The sequence below is a fragment of the Nannospalax galili genome, unplaced genomic scaffold (genome assembly GCF_000622305.1).
Source record: "Nannospalax galili isolate Female #2095 unplaced genomic scaffold, S.galili_v1.0 scaffold368, whole genome shotgun sequence".
Lineage (NCBI taxonomy): Eukaryota > Metazoa > Chordata > Mammalia > Rodentia > Spalacidae > Nannospalax > Nannospalax galili.
The window spans coordinates 2,905,890-2,927,677 of NW_008359963.1; the positions used below are offsets into that span (position 1 = coordinate 2,905,890).

The 21,788-nt window shown below is 40.5% G+C and overlaps 1 protein-coding gene across 2 annotated transcripts in view; it reads left to right on the forward strand.

Annotated features, from left to right (window-relative positions):
• Taf1a (TATA-box binding protein associated factor, RNA polymerase I subunit A) overlaps positions 1 to 21,788 on the forward strand; it is a 40,217-nt gene that overhangs the window by 6,124 nt on the left and 12,305 nt on the right. For both annotated transcript variants that reach the window (XM_008823755.3, XM_017795772.2), the window contains exons 4-9: positions 25 to 138; positions 4,716 to 4,914; positions 11,707 to 11,837; positions 14,108 to 14,266; positions 19,352 to 19,418; positions 20,655 to 20,778. In XM_008823755.3, the coding sequence (XP_008821977.1) occupies positions 25 to 138; positions 4,716 to 4,914; positions 11,707 to 11,837; positions 14,108 to 14,266; positions 19,352 to 19,418; positions 20,655 to 20,778 (794 nt within the window). The remainder of the gene's footprint in view (positions 1 to 24; positions 139 to 4,715; positions 4,915 to 11,706; positions 11,838 to 14,107; positions 14,267 to 19,351; positions 19,419 to 20,654; positions 20,779 to 21,788) is intronic.

The window sequence follows — 21,788 nt, forward strand, 5'->3', positions numbered from 1 at the left end:
TTGGTAGTAATTTCTGCTTTGCAGGTCATTTGGAAGCTTGGAAGTGAAATTCTGTTTTATCACCCCAAAAGCAATGTGGAGACTTTCAATACCTTTGCTGACCGGATGAAAAATATTGGCGTCTTGAATTATTTAAAGGTGAGAATGTAGGCCTGAGAATTTATATTTCAGTGTTTGTTTTTAATTGCTTATATCAATGGTAATGTAGAAAATAATGAAAATGGGCAAGGCCTGCAGAGTAGAGAAGCCGAGCACAGTGTGCAGACTGCTTCTGGATTTCCAGTCACCTTCCTTGTGGTCTTACTGAAAACAGCTTCTTTGTTTCTGGCTGCCAAGACCGGTCCTCCAGAGATGAGCTTGTGCTTCCTTGTGTACATGGACTTGGCTGGAGTAGTTTGCTTGTTATTTGAGCTGAGTTGGTGTTTTTGGAAAAAAGGAAAATTTGAAACGTTAGGAACTTGAATATGATAAAATGTTGTAATGTTCCTAAATGTCTGGATGGACCTTCTCTCTGAATTCCTGTCTTTTTTTTTTTTTTTTTTTTTTTTTGGTGTTTTTGAGACAGGGTCTCCCTACAGTCCCAGCTGTCTAGGAACTCACTGTGTAGACCAGGCTGGCCTTTAACTCACAGAGATCTGCTTGCCTCTGCCTCCGGAGTGCTGGGATTAAAGGCAGGCACCACCATGCCGGTCTTGAATTCCTGTCTTTTAAGAAGAGTCATTACCAAAAGGAATTGAGACCATCCTACAATGTTGTTTCCCCTCTCAGTATGTTCTTCTAGCTAAAGGAATACTTTTCAGTGATTTTTATAAAGTTTGCTCTTAATTTTTTTTTCAAGATGATACAGTTACAGAGGAACTTAGCCACAGGTTGAATAATTGTGACAGAAACCATATGGTCTACAAAGCCTAAAATATATATTCTCTGGCCCTTTGTTTTATTTTTACTTTTTTTCTTTCTGAATTTTATATATTTGCATATGTAATTTAATTTATATAATACAATTTAAATATATACATACATATACACATGTATGTCTTATATATGTGTGTATATAAAACAAAACATGCTGTCTTTTATATTGGTCTGTGTAGTTCCATGACATTTGTTCTACTCAGTGTTGTATCACCATCACCGCTGTTTCTACTTGCAGTCACCACAGGCATAGACTTTGTATTTGTTAAATAACAGCTCTCTGTTTTCTTGTCCCTCTCAAAACCTCTGGTCTATTTTCTGTTTCCATGAATTTTCCCATTCCAGATATTTTATATAAATGTGGAATTAGACAATATTTATCCTTTTAGGTGCTTTTTTTTTGAATTTAGCATATATTTTCAAGACTTACGCACACTGTGGCAGAGGCGCACGTCTGGCTCAATTTTCTAGTTTTAAATACAGATTTCCCAGGTCATAATTCCTTTGGATTTTATTAATTAGGAGAAATTTCCTAGGTGTGTCTGTATGTGCTGGCTACCCTGATGGTCTGCAAGTGGCTAAGAGCTGGAGGTGGCAGGGATTGCACTGGAGGAAGAGCGTCCTGACTGAACAATAGGAAGGAGTCGCCTGCCTTCGTGTTGTGTGCTGTCTCATCTCCTTTTTCAGGAAGAAACTGTACAGCTGTTTGATTGGGAAGTGCGTGTGGATTTTAACTAAACCTTAGACTGGGTCCCTTTGGGCTCAAAATCTACCCATTTGAAGTAGAGAAGCTGGAAAGGAACCTCATTTCTCTCTCCAGGGTCTGAGGGTAAATATTAGGATAAGCAATAAAACATTTTTTTGTTAATAATTTAAAAAATACCATTCCTGCCAGGCCTGGTGGTACAGACCTTAGCGATTTAGGAGGCTGAGGTAGGAGGATTGCAAGTTCAAGGCCTACTTGTGCTGCAGAATGACTTCATAGCCTGGGTAACTTCATAGTGCCTCAAGATAAAAAGTAAAAAGAAGGCTTGAGATAATATAGTTCAGTAGTAGAGACTTGCCTAGTATACAAGGCCCTGGGTTCAACCTCCAGTACCCAAACAACCCCACTATTGCTGTCTCTAGGCAGTGTAATAGGCACAAGTTCTCATGGGTGAGGAAGACAGGCAGGTGACTGGAGTAAAGAGAAAAAGGTACTATAGTGGGACTGCCACAGGCAGTGAAAAGGAAGAGCAGTTATCTCAAGTTGAAGAGGGCCGAGCCTGATCAGATGGGGGTGCTAGGAAAGGAGAGATATGATGCAGGGGATTTGGAACAAGCAGGTAGGTGTTGAGTAGGCAGAGCTGGGAGGGTAGTTTGGCATGGCAGAGTATAAAGAAGACTTTAATAGCCTTGTATCCAAAGCTGCAGTGACTCCAAAATTTTAATGTGTAGAATTTAGGGAAAGTGACCTGGTCCCTGCATTCTGTGCCAAAGCGATGGCTTTAGATTTTATCCTGTAGGCACATTTGAACTCAAGTCCTTATGTAGCTAGTGCGTGACGCACTGAGCCATCTTGCCAGCCCAAGATGAAATTTCTTTGACAGCCACTTGGATGATAGCTTGAAGGGAGCAGAAATGGAGAGACCAGTTGAGAAATTATTGCAATAGTTTGTGGGCACATGCGTGCTCATGTGTGTGGAGATCTGAGGTTGACATTGGTGTTTTTCTACACTTTTCAAGACCCTTATGAGTCAGGGTCTTGCTGAATCTGGAGCTCACTGGTTCTGGATAGCCTGTCTGGCGCTTGTTCTGAGGATCCTGTTGCAACCTCTTGTACAGGCAGGCTGCCATGCATATCCAGCTTTTTATGTGGGTTCTGGGGATCTGAACTCTGGTCCTCAGGCTTTCACTCCATGCACTTTACCCACTGAGCCATCTTCCTAGCCACTCTTTCTCTTTTTTTAAGACAGGGTCTTGGTATAGCCTGGGCTTGTTTCAAACTCTCAATCCTCCTGCCTCAGCCTCCCTGGTACTGGGCATTACAGATGAGGGCCACCATACCTGGCTCTGTAATTATTTTTTCTTCTCTATCAGGGATACACTTTTATATACTTTTTTCCCCCATCTGAACTAAAGCCATTTTTTTCAGCACTTCTATTAAGCTGTTTTCTTTGAGCTTATTTGACCTGTATCTAAGTTGTTATATTGTCTGCTGTAGACCACATGAACCGTTAAGCATGCAAGAATGATCTCATTTAATCTTCAGCAATGCTAATAACAGCAATGCTAATAACAGGAAACAGTGGATATCCTAGTTTGTTCTTGTTGCTGTGATAAAGCACCGACGAAAACCAACTTGAGGAGGAAAGGGTATATTTTAGTTTACAGGTCACAGTCCATCATCAGGGGAAGCTGAGGCAGGAACTGAAGCAGAGACCACAGAGAAGCCCTACTTACTGGCTTGCTTTACCTGCTCATGCTCAGCCCAGGCCCACCTGCCTAGGGACAGCACCACCTACAGTGGGCTGGGCCCTCCCACCTCTATGAACAATTAAGATAATGCCTCACAGGTGTGCCCACAGGACAGTCTGATAGAGGGAACTCTTTAGTTGAGTTTCCTTCTTCCCAGGTGTGTCAAGTTGACAACTGAAGCTAACTATGACAATGGTGACCCACTTGTTCAGGCTTATAATTTGGTTCATGTGGGACATGAACCAAGACACTGTCTTTGAAGTTTTTTTTCCCCAATGTCACACGGTCTGCTTTTTATATAATTTTGCTTTTATTTACATAGTGGTGTTTCCTGTGTCTTTCTTTGATTGAAAATGTACATGACCGAGTATCATCTACATTCCTGCCTGTGGTTTTTTGTTTGTTTTTTCTTCTTGCTTTTTGAGACAGGGTCTCTCTATAGCCCCAGCTGGAACTCACTGTGTAGACCAAGCTGGCCTCGATCTTAGAGAGATCCACCTGCCTCTGCCCCTGAGTGCTAGGATTAAAGGCGTGTGCCATCATGCCCAGTTCTGTGTGTTTTCTTTTCTGTTGGGAGCTATTAATATAAGCACAGCCATTATGTACATTGAGCTGTGGCAGGCTTGCTTATTTACTTTATGACCTTTCACCTTGACTCAAGAGTTTGTGTTTTACACACAAGCACTGAATTGTCCTGTCAAGTCAGGAGGAATGTGCTGATAATTTAGGGAAGATGGTTAATTGGTGGAATTCACTACAAGTATTTGACCATTCCTTAACCCTCAGATAAAGGTGGCAAAAAAGAGCTGTTGAAGCTAATTGAGCTAAGCAAACTGTGGTTATCTGATCTGTATAAAAAGGCAGAGCAAAAATAAACCAGGGCTTCAGTCTCTACTGACAGTCCTCCCAAGCATCTTTTCTGTCTCTCTTGTTTTTCTTTCAATCCTCACTCCCCCTTTCAGGTGCTGTTCATCTAAGGCCGGCTGGCACCGGCACTTTTCTTTTTTTTGTCTTTTTGAGACAGGGTCTCCCTGTAGTCCCAGCTGACCTGAACTCACTGTGTAGACCAGGCTGGCCTTGAACTCACAATGATCCAGTGATCTGCCTGCCTCTTCCTCCCGAGTGCTGGGATTAAAGGTATGCGCCACCACGCCCGGCTGTGTTTTCTTTTTTATATGAAGGTTTTAGTGCACGGTTTTCTTGATTTACGGAATAGATGAAAAATTGACTATTGACTTCTTAGGGATTTAGTCCAGCATATTATATATTTCCTATTTCCTGAGTTTTCTGACTAATAGTTCTGTAATGACCTAGATGACAGCGGGCTTTTCTTATTCATGCAGATCTCCTTACAACATGCATTGTATCTTTTACATCATGGAATGTTCGAGGATGCTGACCGAAATCTAAGTCAGGCAGAGACATGGAGGTATGGTGAAAAGTCGTCTTCTCAAGAAGTATTAATCAACCTGGTTCAGGCCTACAAAGGACTTTTACAGTATTATACTTGGTCTAAGAAGAAGATGGAATTGTCAGAGTTTGGTGAGTGAACAGGAGTTGTTCGGAGGTCTGTAAAATTCCCTAAATTGACCACTTGGACACTGAGTCTCAGTAAAAAGGAGCACTTTATTGGAGCCAACTGGTTGGGGTCACAGTCTCAGGAGCTATACTGTGACCCTGAGCAGTGAAAACGCAGGGCTTTTAAGCAGAAAAGACACAAAAACCACGAAGCAGGGGATGTCCATAGAAACTATACACAGAATAACCAGAAAAGGATTGGAACAATCTAGGGCTGATTTCCAGAGACTTTACCTATACAGCCATTGGCTGTCTTACCTGGGGCAGAATGTTCTTTCTCTTCTGCCCCAGATTATTCCCGTAGAAACCATACACAGATGTATCAGGTATACTGCCATTGGCTAGCTTACCTGGGGCAGAACGTTCTCTCTCTTCTGCCCCAGACCATTTCCATAGAAATCATAAACAGATACCAGGAAAGGATGTGAACAAAGGAGGGGATTTCCAGAGTCAGGCGGAATGGAGGGGATTTCCAGAGTCAGGTGGAGGGCAGCTTTTTCTCAGAGGATAGGGAGGGGGTCTGAGGGGCACTCTCCTTCAGAGTGGACTTTGTTCTCAGGGTCAGAGGCAAGAAAAATCTCTCAGAGTGGTCTAGTGACCCTCCACTGAGTTCATGCACATAGACTAGAACAGAGACATTGTATTCATATTTAGTTCCTGATTGTCTTTTTCATATTTCTGGTAAAGCAAAGAACTTTCCAGAGCTGGAATGTAGTTCATTTGGTAGAGTGCAAGAAGTTCTAGGTTTGATCCCTGGCAGTATATAAAATAGGTGTGAACACACATATATAATCCCAAAACTTGGGAGAATCAGGAGTTAAAGGTCATCCTCAGCTATATAGCACGTTCTAGACCGGTCTATGGTACCTGAGACCCTATGTCAAGAAAGAAAAAAAAAGAATTTCTGGTTATAAATTAAATCATTTAAGTTCATGACTATTTTAGAGTGATTGTTCTTTTTAATGTGATTTTTATCAGAGATAACCACTAGTCAAAGTGGTGAAAATAGGTTTTATTCAGAAACTACCAACAGTGGGCGAAGAGCTTATAAGTACCATTCTGGTCTATATTGAGGTGACTAGGTATTTTAAAGAGAAGAAGGTGTGGGTGGGGAAGGGGTTAAGGAAATGAAGAATTTCTCTGAGCTGAAGGGGCAGGTGAACGTGTGAGGTTCACCCAGTTTAGCAACTGGAGTTAGGCACCCTCCGTTCTGAGGCCAGCAGTCCCTGCCTTTGTGGGTCGTATGTTGGTGACCCTGCATTCTTTTGGCAGCCTTGGGTTTTGTCAGGCAACCACTTTAAGCTGGGGCTAAAGTCATCCTAGGGATACAGCCTTAAGCATTTAGGAATTGACTTAGTGTTTCTTCAGGTCTTTAAAGTCAGGCCAGTGTTGGGACCTTGCCTAGAGATGGCCCAGAGGAGCTTGGCTGGAATTTGGTAGAGGAGAAAGTATCAGTTTCCAAGAAAGGTGTTCTTTGGCAGCTATTTTTACATGGAATAATCATTTCTTCCTTGTGTTTAGAATGGCTTTAGTTTGTTTTATAATACTGTTTCTCAATAGTATGTTTAAGCAACAGGGCAAGATAAAGAAAGGGCTTCTTTCTTTTTTCTTTTTAATGGTAGTTTTGAGATAGTCTCATTATAAAGCCCAGAATCCTGCCCTGGTCTCCCCAGTGCTGGGATAATAGGTGCAAACCATCACGCCTAGCCATGGTTTCATTTTCATTCAGTGCTTACGATGTAGTTCACTTGATTGACTGGCCACTTAGTTCTCACGCTAAGGTCCCCTCTGTCCTGCCCCCAGCGGGTCCTTTTGTGTTCTTTGTCGCCCTGTGAGGCCCTGCACTTGGCTTTCTCTCCATGGCCTGCCTAGGATAAATCCCATTCATTTTCACATCCCTCTTCCAAATCTATTTGTCACTTCCTGTGTGCTAAGTGCTCTTCCCATTAACCCCTTTTTGTCAGACAATATTTCCTTGGGTTTTGAGCAGGAATCCTGATTCCTTCCCTAATTGTCTTCCAGGATGATTCTGAAGAGCTGTATTCCTCGGGATAGTGTTGAGGTCGCTGCAGTCTCCTTATCTAGATTACTCTCTGACCTTCACTGGACCTTTCCCTGAACCTTATTGTAAAAAATCTTGAACCTTCCAAGTCAGCTGTGTGTCCAGTGTATTTTTTAAGCTCTTCTTCTCTTTTTTTTTTTCTGTTTTTCAACTGTGGTTTATGTTCTGTCTTCCCATCTAGTCTAAACGATCTTTCGCTCTCACATATCTGTCTTTCATTGTCCTTAACTTTGCCAAATTCCTGGTGTAATATTTTTTCTTTGAAAAGGCTTATGGAGTGCTAGGTGTGGTGAGTATACATTCAATATCAGCCTTGGGAGGCTGAGGCTGGAGGATCTTCTAGTTTGAGGCCTAGCTGGGCTATATAAGACCCTGTCTAAAAACACAAGCAAACAACAACAAAAGCCTTACTGTACTGTTATAAATGGATTAGGTGAGGGTTTTTTTTTTTTTTGTCTTTTTGAGACAGGGTTTATCTGTAGCCCCAGCTGGCCTGGAACTCACTATGTAGACCAGGCTGGCCTCAAAAGCACAGAAATCCACCTGTCTCTGTGCTGGGACTAAAGGGGTGCATCACCACGCCCAGCTAACTTTGCTTTTAAACCTTTAAGATTAGAAATATGGATAGAGAGTATGTGAAACAAGTGTGTGATGATAATGAATGAATTTACAATGCCTGACCCTGGAACTACCACCAGGTTAAAGAACACACCATTGGTGTCTCCTTAACCTGCAAGTTCCCCACTTGTGATTTTTTTAAAAATTAATTTATTTTTATTTTGTGTGTATGCATGCATTGCCTGCATGTATGTAAGTGCATCTGTTCTGCAGTGACCGAGGAGGACAGAAGAGGGCATCAGATCCCCTGGAACTGGAGTTACAGGTGGTTGTTAACTGCCATGTGGTTGCTGGGATTTGAACCCGGGTCTTCTGCAAGAGCAGCTAGTGCTCTTAACTGCTGAGTAATCTCTCCAGCCCACCCACCCCCGACCTGTGATTTCTAATTGCAATTCCTCTCACTCTGTCTCAAGCAAACCTCTGTTCCAGGCTTGTATGGTAACTACTCCCTTGCTTTAATTTGCATTCTTCCTGCCTATGTATGCAACTGTAAGTGATGCAATTTAGTTTTTCTATGTCTGAGTTTATATTTGGATTCATTCTGTGTTTTCTTTAGGCTCTGTATGTTTTGTTCAATTTTGGTTTTTAAGATACATAGATTATTGAATGTATCTCTAGTTTTTCAGTTTTACTGCAATAACACATCTCATTGTGCAGTGATGTGATGGCACATCACACACAAACACACACACACACACACCCCTCCATATACACACATGTACAACTACCTCACTCCTCCACTCATCTAAGGACCTCCCATTAGGCCTGACCTCCCAAAGATTCCCAGGGGCCAAACCTTTGATCACTGGGTCAAGGACAAGGAAAGGTCATGAAGAATTACAACTGTATGTTTAGGTTACAAGAGTATCCCAGGGCCTAGTAAGCCTGTGTACATTATAAAAGAGCTGAGAGCATTAAATACATAATGCTCCCAAAACATGAGTGACTTTTTAGTTATAAGTCATCCCCACATCATTGTATGAAATTCATAGTAACTATTCATTCTTCAATTGATGACCCTTAGGTTATTATACTTTGAGTATATTATACATAGTGCTTCTTTGATCTCTATCAGTTTTGTGCACATGAACATAGAGAGGCATAGAATTGTGGTGGAGTATGCGCATTTACCACTTTATGCCTTAGCTTTTTGTTACTTTAGCAGAATCGTTGGAGGTATCGGACTATAAAAGAGAAAAAGGGTATTTTTGCTCACAGTTTTGGAGGCTCAAAGTCCAAGGTTGGGGAAACCTATTTATTTGCCTTTAGTGAGGGCAAGTGGTGCATCACTTGGGGAATGCTTGTAGAACAAACAGTCACATCTCATATAGGAGCAAAGAGAAAATAGAGTGGGACCAGGTTTGCTCTGTTTATAACATGCCTCTTGGGAGAACTCGGGTTTAAGGGTTTGCACAGGAGCTACCAAGAGGGCAGGCATGAACTTCCTCACTCCTCCACTGATCTAAGGATCTCCCATTAGGCCTTACCTTCCAAAGGTTCTTAAACTGCTCCTCCCCCACCGTGTCCAAACCTTCGATCACAGTAGATCATTGGGGGACCATATTCAAACCATAGTTGTATATAATGTGCTAGAATCTCTGAAATGGCTATCAATTTGTAGTATAAGTCAGGGCTTCTTTGGTAAATATTTTCCTGTGCAGGTGTTATTGTCAGTTCTTATATTAGCTACTTTGTTAAGTGTTGTATTCTCAAGTTTTTGTAAAGAATAGTTTTGTCGAGAATCTGGATGTAATTCACAATATATGTAAATTTACCAATTTGAAAATCCATCTTCTTGGGGGCTGGAGTCCCCCAGCTGGGGTTTTGATGGAGTTCAAAGATTCAAGATGAATTTAATAGTAGTTTTTAGGGCTAGAGAGATGACTCAGCAGTTAAGAGTACTGGCTGCTCTTGCAGAGGACTGGGGTTGGTTCCCAGTACCCACATGGCGGCTAACAGTCATCCTTAACTCCGGTTCCAGGGGAGCCAACATCCTCTTCTGGCCTCCACAGGCACTGTAGGCACATGGTTATATACCTACAGACAAAAAACTCATGCACATAAAAATAAATAAATAAAAAGAAACACTAGTAGTTTTCTACACCATGAACATGAGATATCTTTACATTTATTTATGCCTGTAACTTTTTCAATAATATTACTTTTTAGAATGTAATTTTTTATATTTTCTAAAATTTTATACCCAAATATTCCTTTTGTTCCTTTTAATTTTGAGTGTGTATATGTGTGTGTGTGCACATGTGTGTGTGCATGTATGTGCAGGTGTCCATGTACATTAAGTGTGCATGTGGATAACAGCAGTCAACTTTGGGTGTTAGTCCGAGACATGGTCTCTCATTGACCTGGAGCTTGTCAGTTAGGCTAGGTTGGCTGGTCATTAAGCCCTAGGGATCCACCTCTCTGCCTCTTCAGTGCTTGGATTTTTTGGGGGGGGGGTGTTCTTTTTGAGACAGGGTCTCCCTTTAGCCCTAGCTGGCCTGGAACTCACTGTGTAGACCATGCTGCCCTACAGAGATCTGCCTGGGTTTAAAGTACTGGGATTAAAGGCATGCACCACCATGCCTGACTCAGTGCTTGGATTTTTTAAGCTTATACAGCCATGCTCAGGTATTTTACTTGGGTTCTGGGAATGTGACTCAGGTTTCAGACTTGCATAGCAAGCATTTTACTGACAGAGCTATATACCAGCCCCTTTTGTTGCTTTGTGAACGGCTTTGCTTTTCTAATTTCATTTTCTTATTTTCCTTCCAAATATATAGATAGATTTTTTTTTTTCTTTTTTGAGAAAGGGTCTAATGTAGCTAAGGCTGGCCTCAGACATGGAATGTAGCTGTGAATGACCTTGAATTCCTGATCTTTTTGCCTCTACTTCCCAAATACTGGGATGACAGGTGTTCACCACCATGCCTGCTTTGTGTGGTGCTCGGTCTCAAACCCAGGCCTTCATGTGTGGTAGGTAAGCACCGTACCAACTGAGACACCTCCCCAGTCCTGTGTACATAATTAATTTTTATGTAGTGATCGTGTACTCTGAAACCTTGATGCATTGCTTTATTAGTACTAGTGCTGTATTATTTCCTTGCTTAACTGCACTGGTGTAGTGAGAGAAGATATCCTTGTCTTGTTCTGACATTAGGAGAAAAGTACAGTTTTCATCAAGCTTGTTAGCTATTGAGTTTTTTTTTATTATTTCCTTGCTTAACTGCCTCTAGTGTAGTGAGAGAAGATATCCTTGTCTTGTTCTGACAGGAGAAAAGTGCCCAGTTTTCATCAAGCTTGTTGTTAGCCATCGATTTTTTTGTATATTTTTAATTGAATTTTTGTTTATTTCATATGCGACAAAAATTTTTTTTTTTTTTTTTTTTTTTTGGTCTTTTTGAGACAATTTCCCTGTAGCCCCAGCTGACTTGAAACTCACTATGTAGGTCAGGCTGGACTTGAACTCACAGAGATTTGCTGGCCCTGGTGAATATTTTTTATAACATGAAGGGTTAATTGAACTTGTCATGTACTTTTCTTGCATCTATTGAGATGACCATGCACTGATTTGGTTTAGAGATTAGATCTTTATTGTTTGTATTAATTTATTTTCAACTGTTAAGCTAACCTGGCATTCCTTAATTAGATCCTACTTGGGCCTGGTGTATAATTGTTTGCTAATATCTTTAAAAAAATATTTATGTGCCCAAGAGTTCTGCCTGTGTGTAAGTATACCACATGTGTGCTATGCTTGTAGAAGCTGGAAGGGGGTATCAGATTCTCCTGGAATTGGAGTTATGGATGGTTGTTAGCTGCCATGTTGGTGCTGGAAAATGAACCTGGGTCCTCTGCAAGAGCAGTCACTGCTCTTAGCCACCAAGCCATTTCTCCAGCCACTGTTTACTAGTATCTTGTTCAGTTTGACATCATATTTATGAGATGCCGGTTCTTTTCATGTTTGATAAGTTCACCAGGGAGCCATCGGGACTTGAGCATTGCTGTGGGTTTTCTGATTACTAATTTAACAGAACTCTTTAATATTTAATGAATTTTAAAAATGTTTTGTATTTGATCAGATGAGGATGATTATGCTTACACCTCAAAATCTCAAAATATGCTCAGCCAGAGCTGCAAGACATCTGTAAATATTTGTGCATTGATTAAAGTTCCTGGGGTTTGGGATCCTTTTGTGAAGAGCTACGTAGAGGTAAGTAGACTTTTCATAAGCTTGTATTAGTAAGCTGGGCATGGTGACACATTTGTAGACCCAGCACTCAGGAGACTGAGGCAGAAGGATTGCTGCAAATTTGAGACTAGCCTGGGATACATAGTAAGTTCAGGGCTAGCCTGCGCTGCATAATAAGACTTGGCCTCAAAAAATAAAACAAAAGATTATGTTAGTTTTATCTTTGTCTTAAGCCTATGCAAAGACTATGCCTAATCATCATTGATCAGAACAAAACTAATAGAGAAAAACTGCCAAAAACAAAACAATTATTTTTTGGTATGAATTACTTCTGTTTATTTTATTAACATGTTATGCAAGTTAGTCTTGTTTAGTTTTACCACTGGATAACCTTTTATGGCTTGACTATAAAATGTCCCACAAAGACTCATGTGTTTGAGGGGCTGAAGAGAGGGCTTAGCAGTTATGAGTGTGTACTGCTCTTGCAGAGGACCTGAGTTTGATTTCCATCACCCATACTGGGTGGCTCACAGATAGCTGCCTGTAACTCCAGATACAGGGTTTTCAACACCTTCCTCTGGCCTCCATGGGTACCTGCACTTACAGTACAGACCTACACACAGATTACACACATATAATTAAAAGTAATAAAATAGATCTTTAAAAAAGGCTCATGTATTTCAGTACTCTGTCCCTAGCCGGTGCTGTTTTGTGAGACTGGAACCTTAGGAGACAAGGCCTCGGTGAGCACTGCACCAGCTGAGATACTTCCCCAGCCCTGTGTATGCAATTAATTAAAAAAATATTTACTTAAAAAAATTTTTATTTTTTATTTCTTTTAAAAATATTTTTATTTCTTTTTTTTATTTTATAATTCTTTTTAAAATTGTTTATTTAATAACCACATAATTAGAAGAAGCATTTCATTAAAACAGCATTAACCTATTCAATAACATTTTTCTGAGCTAGGGCACGTCTCTTTCAAAATTGGCTATAAATTTTTAGGTTTACAGTTGAATTAATACAGTTATATAATATTGTACTCAGTATAAACCTTGTAAGACATGAAATTGAATGAGGTTTTAACTCAAACATACCAAGTTTTAAAAAAAAAAGGTGGGGGGGCGTTCCTGGGAATTGAAGAACTCAGATCATCAGGCTTTGCAATAAGCACCTTGACCCGATGAGCCATGTCTCTAGCACTTTTTTAGTTAAGTCAACATGATTCTTATTGAGCATAAAATAAAAGCAGGAAGATCTGTAATGTTTTGGTTGTATATAGAGGGGAAGTGGACAAGAACCTGAATCCAGATCACAGTATATGGGGTGAAGAAAATAATGGCTTTTAGAAAGTTTATGAAGCTATTCCACTGTTTCAGAGTCATTGCAAAAGGGCAGAGGACTCTAGCACTGCTCTCTGAATGTCTGAGCGCTACAGTGATCTGTGTTGGCAGAAGATACCTGGTCAGTCTGCATTTCTGTGTAAAAACAGGAATGAGAAAGCCTCTAATCCCAGCACTTGGGAGGCAGAGGCAGGTAGATCTCTGTGAGTTCAAGGCCAGCCTGGTGTACATAGTAAGTTTCAGACCAGGTGGGGCTACAGGGAGACCCTGTCTCAAAAAGACAAAAAAACCCCAAAAAACCAAAAAAACCCTAAACCAGGAATAAGATGAAGGAGCTGTGATTGTCACACAGCCCTTTAGGGCTGCAGTTATGCAGGTCACAGATGGATTGTGTCATATTTTCAGTCATTAGTAAGTCTTGCTTTGAAGACTTTCATTTCCTTGTAGGAACAGTTCTTTTTTTATATATATTAATTTTTTAAAGTAATTTTAAAATTTTATGTGTATGAGTATATTGCCTGCATCTGTGTAAGTGCACCTGTGTCGTTCAGTGGCCACAGAGGTCAGAAGAAGGTGTCGAATCCCCTGGAACTGGAGTTATAGATGGTTGTCAGCTACCATGCAGGTGCTGGGAATTGAACCTGGGTCCTCTGCAAGAGCAGCCAGTGCTCTTAACCACTGAGCCATCTCTAGCTCCAGAACAGTTCTTATGTTTCTTGTTCAGTAAAAAGAAGAAAATGGGCCACATGAAGATCTTTGTTGTAAGTGGTCTTGTTCTGCAGAAGCTGTGGCAGTGCTGGAGCAGCAAAGGTAGCATTCAGTTGTCTTCTGTGTAGTAGTGGTCAGTTTTATGGTTTTTTTGTTGTTGTTCTTAGCAGTAAAGTTGCAGTTACCTTTTTGTAGAGTTATTTTACAGAATTCATCCATGGCATAATTTATTTTATACAGATGCTAGAGTTCTATGGTGATCAAGATGGAGCCCGAAATGTACTCACCAACTATGCCTATGATGAAAAGTTCCCATCAAACCCGAATGCCCATATCTACTTATACGACTTTCTAAAGAGAGAGAAGGCACCAAGAGCGAAGCTGATAAGTGTACTTAAGGTATGGAGGTTTCCTTTGTTGGTTTGGTTTTCAGTATTTGAATAGGAGGGCATTGCTTTCCAACTTTGGATTATAGCACCAAAAAAAAAATGGTGCTATAATCCCTCCTGTAATAAGGGCTAGGGATGTAGCTCAGTGGCAGAGCACTTGACTAGTGTGCACGACCCTGGGTTTGATCCCCAGCACCACAACAAAACAAAAATCAGCACGATGACGATAACAAGGAGGTAGGAGTGTCCCCGTGGTGTGCTGAGGTGAACAGCATGTTGCTCCCTCTGCAGGCTCTAGGAAGACCCTGCTTCTGAGGTTGAGGGGTCAGTGTTTCAGAAACCCTCTGCACTCTGGTTGGGAAGCTCTGCAGTGGTATTTTTGAAAACCAACTCTATTGACATTTAATTTACATATTATTTCAACACTTGGATGCATTTTAACAAATAGCTGCCTCCATGTAACTGCTGTGTAATGAAGATCTAGAACATTGCTGCACCTTCAGAATCCCCTGCTTTCTTAAAGAACTAGTCTGTTCACACATCCCTGTCCCCAGGCAACTGCTGGCGTATTTATTTTTAAGCCTCTTCTAGAATTATATGCAGTCTTACAGTTTTCACTTTTTTTGTCTGGCTTCTCATGCGTACTTTTGGGTTTTCTCCCTGCTCTAATATGTATTAATGACTTACTGTAGGTGAGTAAAATATATGATTATTTTTTATTTTGTGTTTGAGTGTTTTGCCTGCATGTATATAAGAGTACCACATGTGTGCGATGCCAGGGGAGGCCAGAGTCCCTGGAACTGGAATTAAGGATGGGTGTTAGCTACCATGTGAACCTGAACCTGAACCCTGGTCTTCTACAAGAGCAGCCAGTGCTTTTAATTCCTGAGCCATTTTTCTAGCCCTTGAGTAGCACTCTTTTACACATTTATTTCTTCCCTTTTTTATGTGTGTGTGTGTGTGTGTGTGTGTCCGTCCATGTGTTTGTGTAATGTGTAATGTGTGTATGCTCACATATATGTATAGATGTGCATGCACACAGAGTTGGCATTCAGTGTCTTCCTTGATCATGTTCCACTTTATTTTTTACACTTGATCTTGGCCAAAAGGTGGAGAAGGAGTCTCCCCCTTATTTTTTGATAAAGGGTCTGTCACAGACTTGGTGCTCAACTATTGGCTAGACTGGCTGGCCAGTAAGCTCCAGGGACGCCTATCTCTGCTCCCCGGTGTTAGGCTTACTGTACATCACCACATTTGCCTTGTTGGTTGCTGGTTTTTTTTCTTTCTTTTTTTTTTTTTTTTTTTTTTTTTTTTTTAAAAAAAGGGTCTCCCTGTAGCCCCAGCTGTCCTGGAACTCACTATGTAGACCAGGCTGGCCTTGAACTCACAGAGATCCACTTGCCTTTGCCTCCCGAGTGCTGGGATTAAAAGCGTACGCCACCATGCCCAGCCTTGCTGTTTTGTTTTTAACAAGTGAGTGCTGGGGTCTGAACTCAGGTCCTCATGCTTGTGGGGTGGGTGCTTTACTGACTGAAACATCTCCCTGGTTCATCATCTTTTACTTCTTGATGGACATTTGGCTTTATTTTTTTTTTTTCTTTGTAGTACTAGGGAGTGAACCCAGGACCGTGTGCATACTAGGCAAGTACTCTTCCACTGAGCTACATGACCAATCCTCAATTATACTTTAAAAAAAATATTTTATTTATTATTTTTATGTGTATGAGTGTATTGCCTGCATGTGTGTAAGTGTACCTGTGCCATGCAGTGCCTGAGGAGGTCAGAAGAAGGCATTGGATTCCCCCAGAACTGGAGTTACAGACAGTTGTTAGCCACCATGTGGGTGCTGGGACTCAAACCTGGGTCCTCTGCAAGAGCAGTCAGTGCTCTTAACCGCTGAGCCATCTCTCCAGCCCCACTTAATTTTACTTTTAAACTATTATGAATAATGCTGCTGACACCATACGTAAGTCTTTGAGGATACATAGGTGCTTATTTTTCCTAAGGACTGGCTACCAGAGAGTGGAATTGCTAGGTAAGAAAGTCTTTGTTTATCTTAAGAAACTGAACCATTGTTATCCCACCATGTGAAGATGAAGGTTCAGTTTCTCCACATCCTCTCCTGCCTTTGACGCTGAAGACTGGGTTAGACAGTGGCTGCATCCGGGGTTTTCATTGTGAATTTCATTGCCTGTCTCTAATGCCTAATGCTGAGATCGTTTTCTAGTGGCCATTTCTGTGCATCCTTGTGGCAAGTGTCAGTTTGTTTTGTCTATTTCTTGGAGGGTGGGGGGTTGTTTTCTTATTAATTTGGAAGATTTTGTGTAATCTAGATACAGTTCTTTGCTAGGTCTATGGATTGTGATTTTTTTTTTTTTTTCTGCAGGGTGTTGCTTGCCTTTCTTTTTGTTTTCATGTTGCTTGGGATTGAACTGAGAGTTATTTTATGGCTTTTAGTGTATATATACACCTTCAACCCCTTTTCTGTTAACAGTGTCTTTCAAAGAGCAGACATTTCTAATTTTGATGAAGTCCAAACTGTTTTCTTTTATAGCTTAATGCTTTTTATGTGAGAAATCTTTGACCCCCCCCAAATAATGAAGGTTCTCTTTATGTTTTGTTTCAAGAAGTATTGAATGATTTTATCTTAAGGTTTATAATGGATTTAGCTAACATTTTTTTGTGTGCTGTGAGATGTAAGGGTGAAGGTTAATTTCACCCCTACCTGGCTGTCACAGCACTATTTACTGAAAAGACTTTCCTTTCCCCACTGGGAGCTTTGTTGGAAATCAGTTGGTGGCACATGGGCTCTGCTGTGCTCTAATGGTGCGTATTTCTGTTCTGTACCAGACCATGATCACTGTGACTGTGTGAGAAGTATTAGGATCACATCATGCAGCTGCGTAAATTTGTCCATTTTCAAAATTTTTCTGGCTTTCACTTTTTGTATACATTTTTAAGCCAGTATGTTGCCACAAAAAAATTCTCGCTAAGATTTTGAACCTGTAGACCAGTTTTGTGAGAACTGCTATCTTCATAATATCATAGTTTCCAAACTTTGAACATGGCATTGTCTGTTTACTTAGGTCTTTATTTTTTTTCTGAAATGTTTTAGTTTATAGTGTATGTATTTTGTTAAATATATCCCCAAATAGTTCCTGTTTGGGTTTTTATAGTACATAGTATTATTTCAAATTTTTTATCATGCTAAAATATGCATAACACAAAATTTATCATTTTAAGTATAATTTAATAACATTAAAATTCATTATTTCTACAGTTATCATTATTTCCAGAACTTTTTATTATCACAGTTTTTTTTAAAAATATATTTATTATTTTTATTTTTTGTGTATTGAGTGGATTGCCTGCATGCATGCATGCAAGTGTACCTGTGTTGTGCAGTGCCTCTGGAGGTTGGAAGAGGGCCTTGGATTCCCCTGGAACTGAAGTTATAGATGGGTTTTAGCCACCATATGAGTGCTGGGAATTGAACCTTGGTCCTTTGCAAGAACAGCCAGTGCTCCTAACCACTGAGCCATCTCTCTGTCCCCAATTATCACAGAGTTTCTGTACTCATGAAAACAGCACATTGCTGTTGTTATTCCTTCCCTCTAGACCCTAACAGTCTAACTTCTACTAATGAAATTCTTAATGAATTTTCCTCCTATAAGTAGAATTATACAGTATTTATTCCTCTGTGTAACTGTTAATTCCATTCAACATCATGTTTCCAGGATTCATCAGGTTGCAACACATATCAGAATTTCCTTCCTTTGTAAGGCCAAATGTTACATTCTACCTATGTAAGGCATTTGGCTTGCCTGCTCATCTGTTGGTAGATATTTGAGGGGCGTCAGAGGGTAACTGTAGTAAATAATGCTTCTGTGAAGATGGGTGTGTGAGTGTCTGTGTCCTGCTTTGAGTTCTTTAGGATACCTGGGAGAAATCCCTGCATGATACAGTAATTCTTCATTAACACTTTGAGGAGCCATCGCCTGCTCTCCACAGCACTGTGCCCTGTTTTATATTCTTGCCAGGAACACATGAGTTCCAGGCTTCTCACACCCTTTCCTACTCTTTATTTTCCTCTTTTGTTTCAGATAATAGGTAGTCTATTGGGTATGAAGTGGTATCTCATTGTAGAGATTGTACTTCCCTAGTGATTAATCATGCTGGTGCATCTTTCATTTGGTGTTTGTTGGCTGTTTGTTGTCATCTGTGGAGAAATGTCTATTCAAGTCTTGCTTTTTAAAAAAAAATTGTGTGTGTGTGTGTGTGTGTGTGTGTGTGTGTGTGTGTGTGTGTTGAGTTGTATACATTCCTTCTCTCCCTCCGTCCTGAACCTAGGACTTCCACCATGCTAAATACATGCTTTGCCACTGAGTTTCAGTATCCCCCTGTTCATACCTCGTAGTGCTGGGATTAAAAGTCATGGTGCACCTGACTTTATTATTTAATTTATTTAAATTGGAGTTATGGATGGTTCTTAGCCACCATGTCGATGCTGGGAACCAAACCCTTGTCCTCTGCAAGAGTAGCCCATGCTCTAAAGTGCTAAGCCATCTCTCCAACCCCATACCTGGCTTTTTTTTTTTTTTTTTTAAGAAAAAATTATTTTTATTTTATGTATATGAATGTATTGCCTTCATGTGTCTAAGTGCAACTGTGCCATGAAAAACCTGCACAGGCCAGAAGAGGGCGTCAGATCCCCTGGAACTGGAGTTACAGATGGTTGTTAGCTGCCATGTGGGTGCTGGGAATTGAACCAAGGTCCACTGGAGGAACAGCAAGTATTCTTAACTGCTGAGCCATCTCTCCAGCCCGCTCCCATCTCCCCCAGGCTTTTTAATGTAGTGTTGGGGATCCAAACTCAGGTCCTCATGTTTGCACTTTACCCATGGAGCCACCTCCCCAGCCCCTGGAAATTTATTTTCTAAAATAGCTTTCCAGAGAATACTTTATGTTCAGATCGAAAGTGGATAAAAGCAAAGTGACTTTTAAAACCTTGATTCATTTGCTGAGAGTTTATTAAGCTGAGATTTGAGAAATGCCTTTATAGTGTGTAAATTACAAGATTATGTTTTTCTTTTAGATTTTACATGAGATTGTACCATCCCACAAATTAATGTTAGAATTCCATATGTTACTTAGAAAATCAGGTAAGTGATTTTTGTCTTATACTACTTTGTACATATAGACTATAGATTAAGGATCAGCCATTTACTGCCCAGAGGCTAAATCTCCCCGTCACCTGTTTTCACAAATAAGATCCAACTGTAGTCCATTCACTTGTGTGCTGTCTATGGTTGGTTTTGCATAACAGCTGCAGAGCCTCTGGTTGTGATAGACACTATGTGGCTCACAAAACTCAAAGTGTTTGCTACCTGGTCCTTTACAGAGCAGTGTTTGCCTAGTTCTAATACAGAACATTGGGCCACAGTTAGGAAGAGAAACATGCCTTTCAGTTATATGACACACCTTTTAATCCCTGGAGGACTTGAGCTCAGTCTGGAAGAGATCATACTTTTTTTTTTTTTTTTTTTTTTTTTTTTTTTTTGAAATGGGGTTTCCCTGTAGCCCCAGCTGGCCTGGAGCTCACTATGTTGACCAGGCTGGCCTTGAACTCACAGAGATACACCTGCCTCTGGTTCCCAAGTGCTGGGACTACAGGTATGTGCCACCACGCCTGGCTAAAGATCATCCTTCTTAGAAGGAAATCAGCTTGCCACAATGACTGTAGATCCCTCTTCTATGAGAAGGAACTATACCAGAAATGGCCAGTAGATCAGGTACTTTAAATAACGTTTTCAGGGGCTGGAAAGATGACTCAGCGGTTAAGAGCACTGACTGCTCTTGCAGAGGACCCAGGTTCGATTCCTATCACCCACATGGCAGCTATGAACTGTCGTTAACTGTAGCTCCAGGGGAATCTGAAGCCCTCTTCTGACCTCTGTGGAACTGCACAACACGGGTGCACTCACATACATGCAGACAATACACTCATATACATAAAATAAATTAATTAATTAACGTTTTCAGTCATACATGACTAGAGGCGTGCAAACCATGCAGATAGCTCTTGACCTCATTGACCATCAATTTCACAAGACTATGAGCATAACAAATTGTTTTAAACAGTTGGCCGACCAGAAGGCTTACAGTTCAGTAATACTTTATTAACTTTATGTATCTCTTTAGCTCTGTGTACACATCTCTGTTGTTGTTGTTGTTGTTTGAGACAGGGTCTTCTGAAGACATAGGCTGGCCTCTGTTTCCCAGAGATCTGCCTACCTCCACCTCCCGAGTGCTGAGATTAAAGGTGTGCACACCACTCTCAGCTAGCTCTGTGTTTCTTGAGTGCCTTCTGTAAACTTGGATTGTTGTAACCCCTGCAGAGAAAGAAGAACACCGGAAGCTGGGCTTGGGCGTGCTGTTTGGAGTCTTGGATTTTGCTGGATGCACTAAGAACAAAACTGCCTGGAGATACTTGGCAAAGTATCTGAAGCTGATGTTAATGGAGTAAGTGGGAAGCATGGTGTTTATTACTGGTTCATTCTAAGCAGTGCTGTGCCTTAGCTGATACGTGTCAGTTTTTAAAGTTTTTTATTTATGCTTTTGAATTTCTTATATAGGATCTTTTTTTTTTTCCCTAAAGACATCAGAAGCTACAATGAATAAAATCCTGAGCTTGACACATAAATCTTCTATGCTATACTTTTTAAAAAAATTATTTATTTAATAACCATATAATTAGAAGAAGCATTTCATTACAACAACATTGACATATTCAATAACAATTTCCAGAGCTAAGATGCATCTCTTTCAAAATTGGCTGTAAATTTTTAGGTATATAGTTGAATTAATAGTTATACAATATTGTACTCTGTCTAAACACTATAAGACATAAAATTAAATGAGGTTTTACACTTTAAAAAATATCTGTTTCATTATTAAAATAGTTTCATACTGAAAAATTCATTTTTAATACAATTGACACTAAGATGCACATGCGTTTCTAATCTCTATATATCTGATTATTACTAGTCACAGTCGGTTACTTTCTGAGCTCCTTGGTATCTGAGCATGGATATAAAGTCATCAGGTAGATTTCAGTGGTAATGTTTTTCACATCTGATTATTAAGGAGCAAATTTTTATACTTTGAAGAATTTTTTTTTTCTTTTTTTCTTTTTTAAATTTATTTATACACCCACTGCCCAGGTAGCACCCTCCCATAGCCTCCCTCCCCTCACTAGAGCCCTGATATCCCTGCTACTGTCTGCTGGCACCCCCAGCTATTCCCCACTACTTGCCCTTCTGGTGAATCTAGTCACCCTATCTAGAGGTCTTTGTTTTAGGAAGGTCAGCTGTTCCTCATCTAGTGGTAATCAGTTGTCTATATTCCTTTGGGTAAGACTGGGGTCTGCTGTTCATTTTCCCAGTTCTGTGCTGGGTTACTATTTGGGAGTCCCTTTGGCCACCCTGGCCAAGAACTCAAAAGAAGGTATCTCCTATCTGGCATTGTTATTT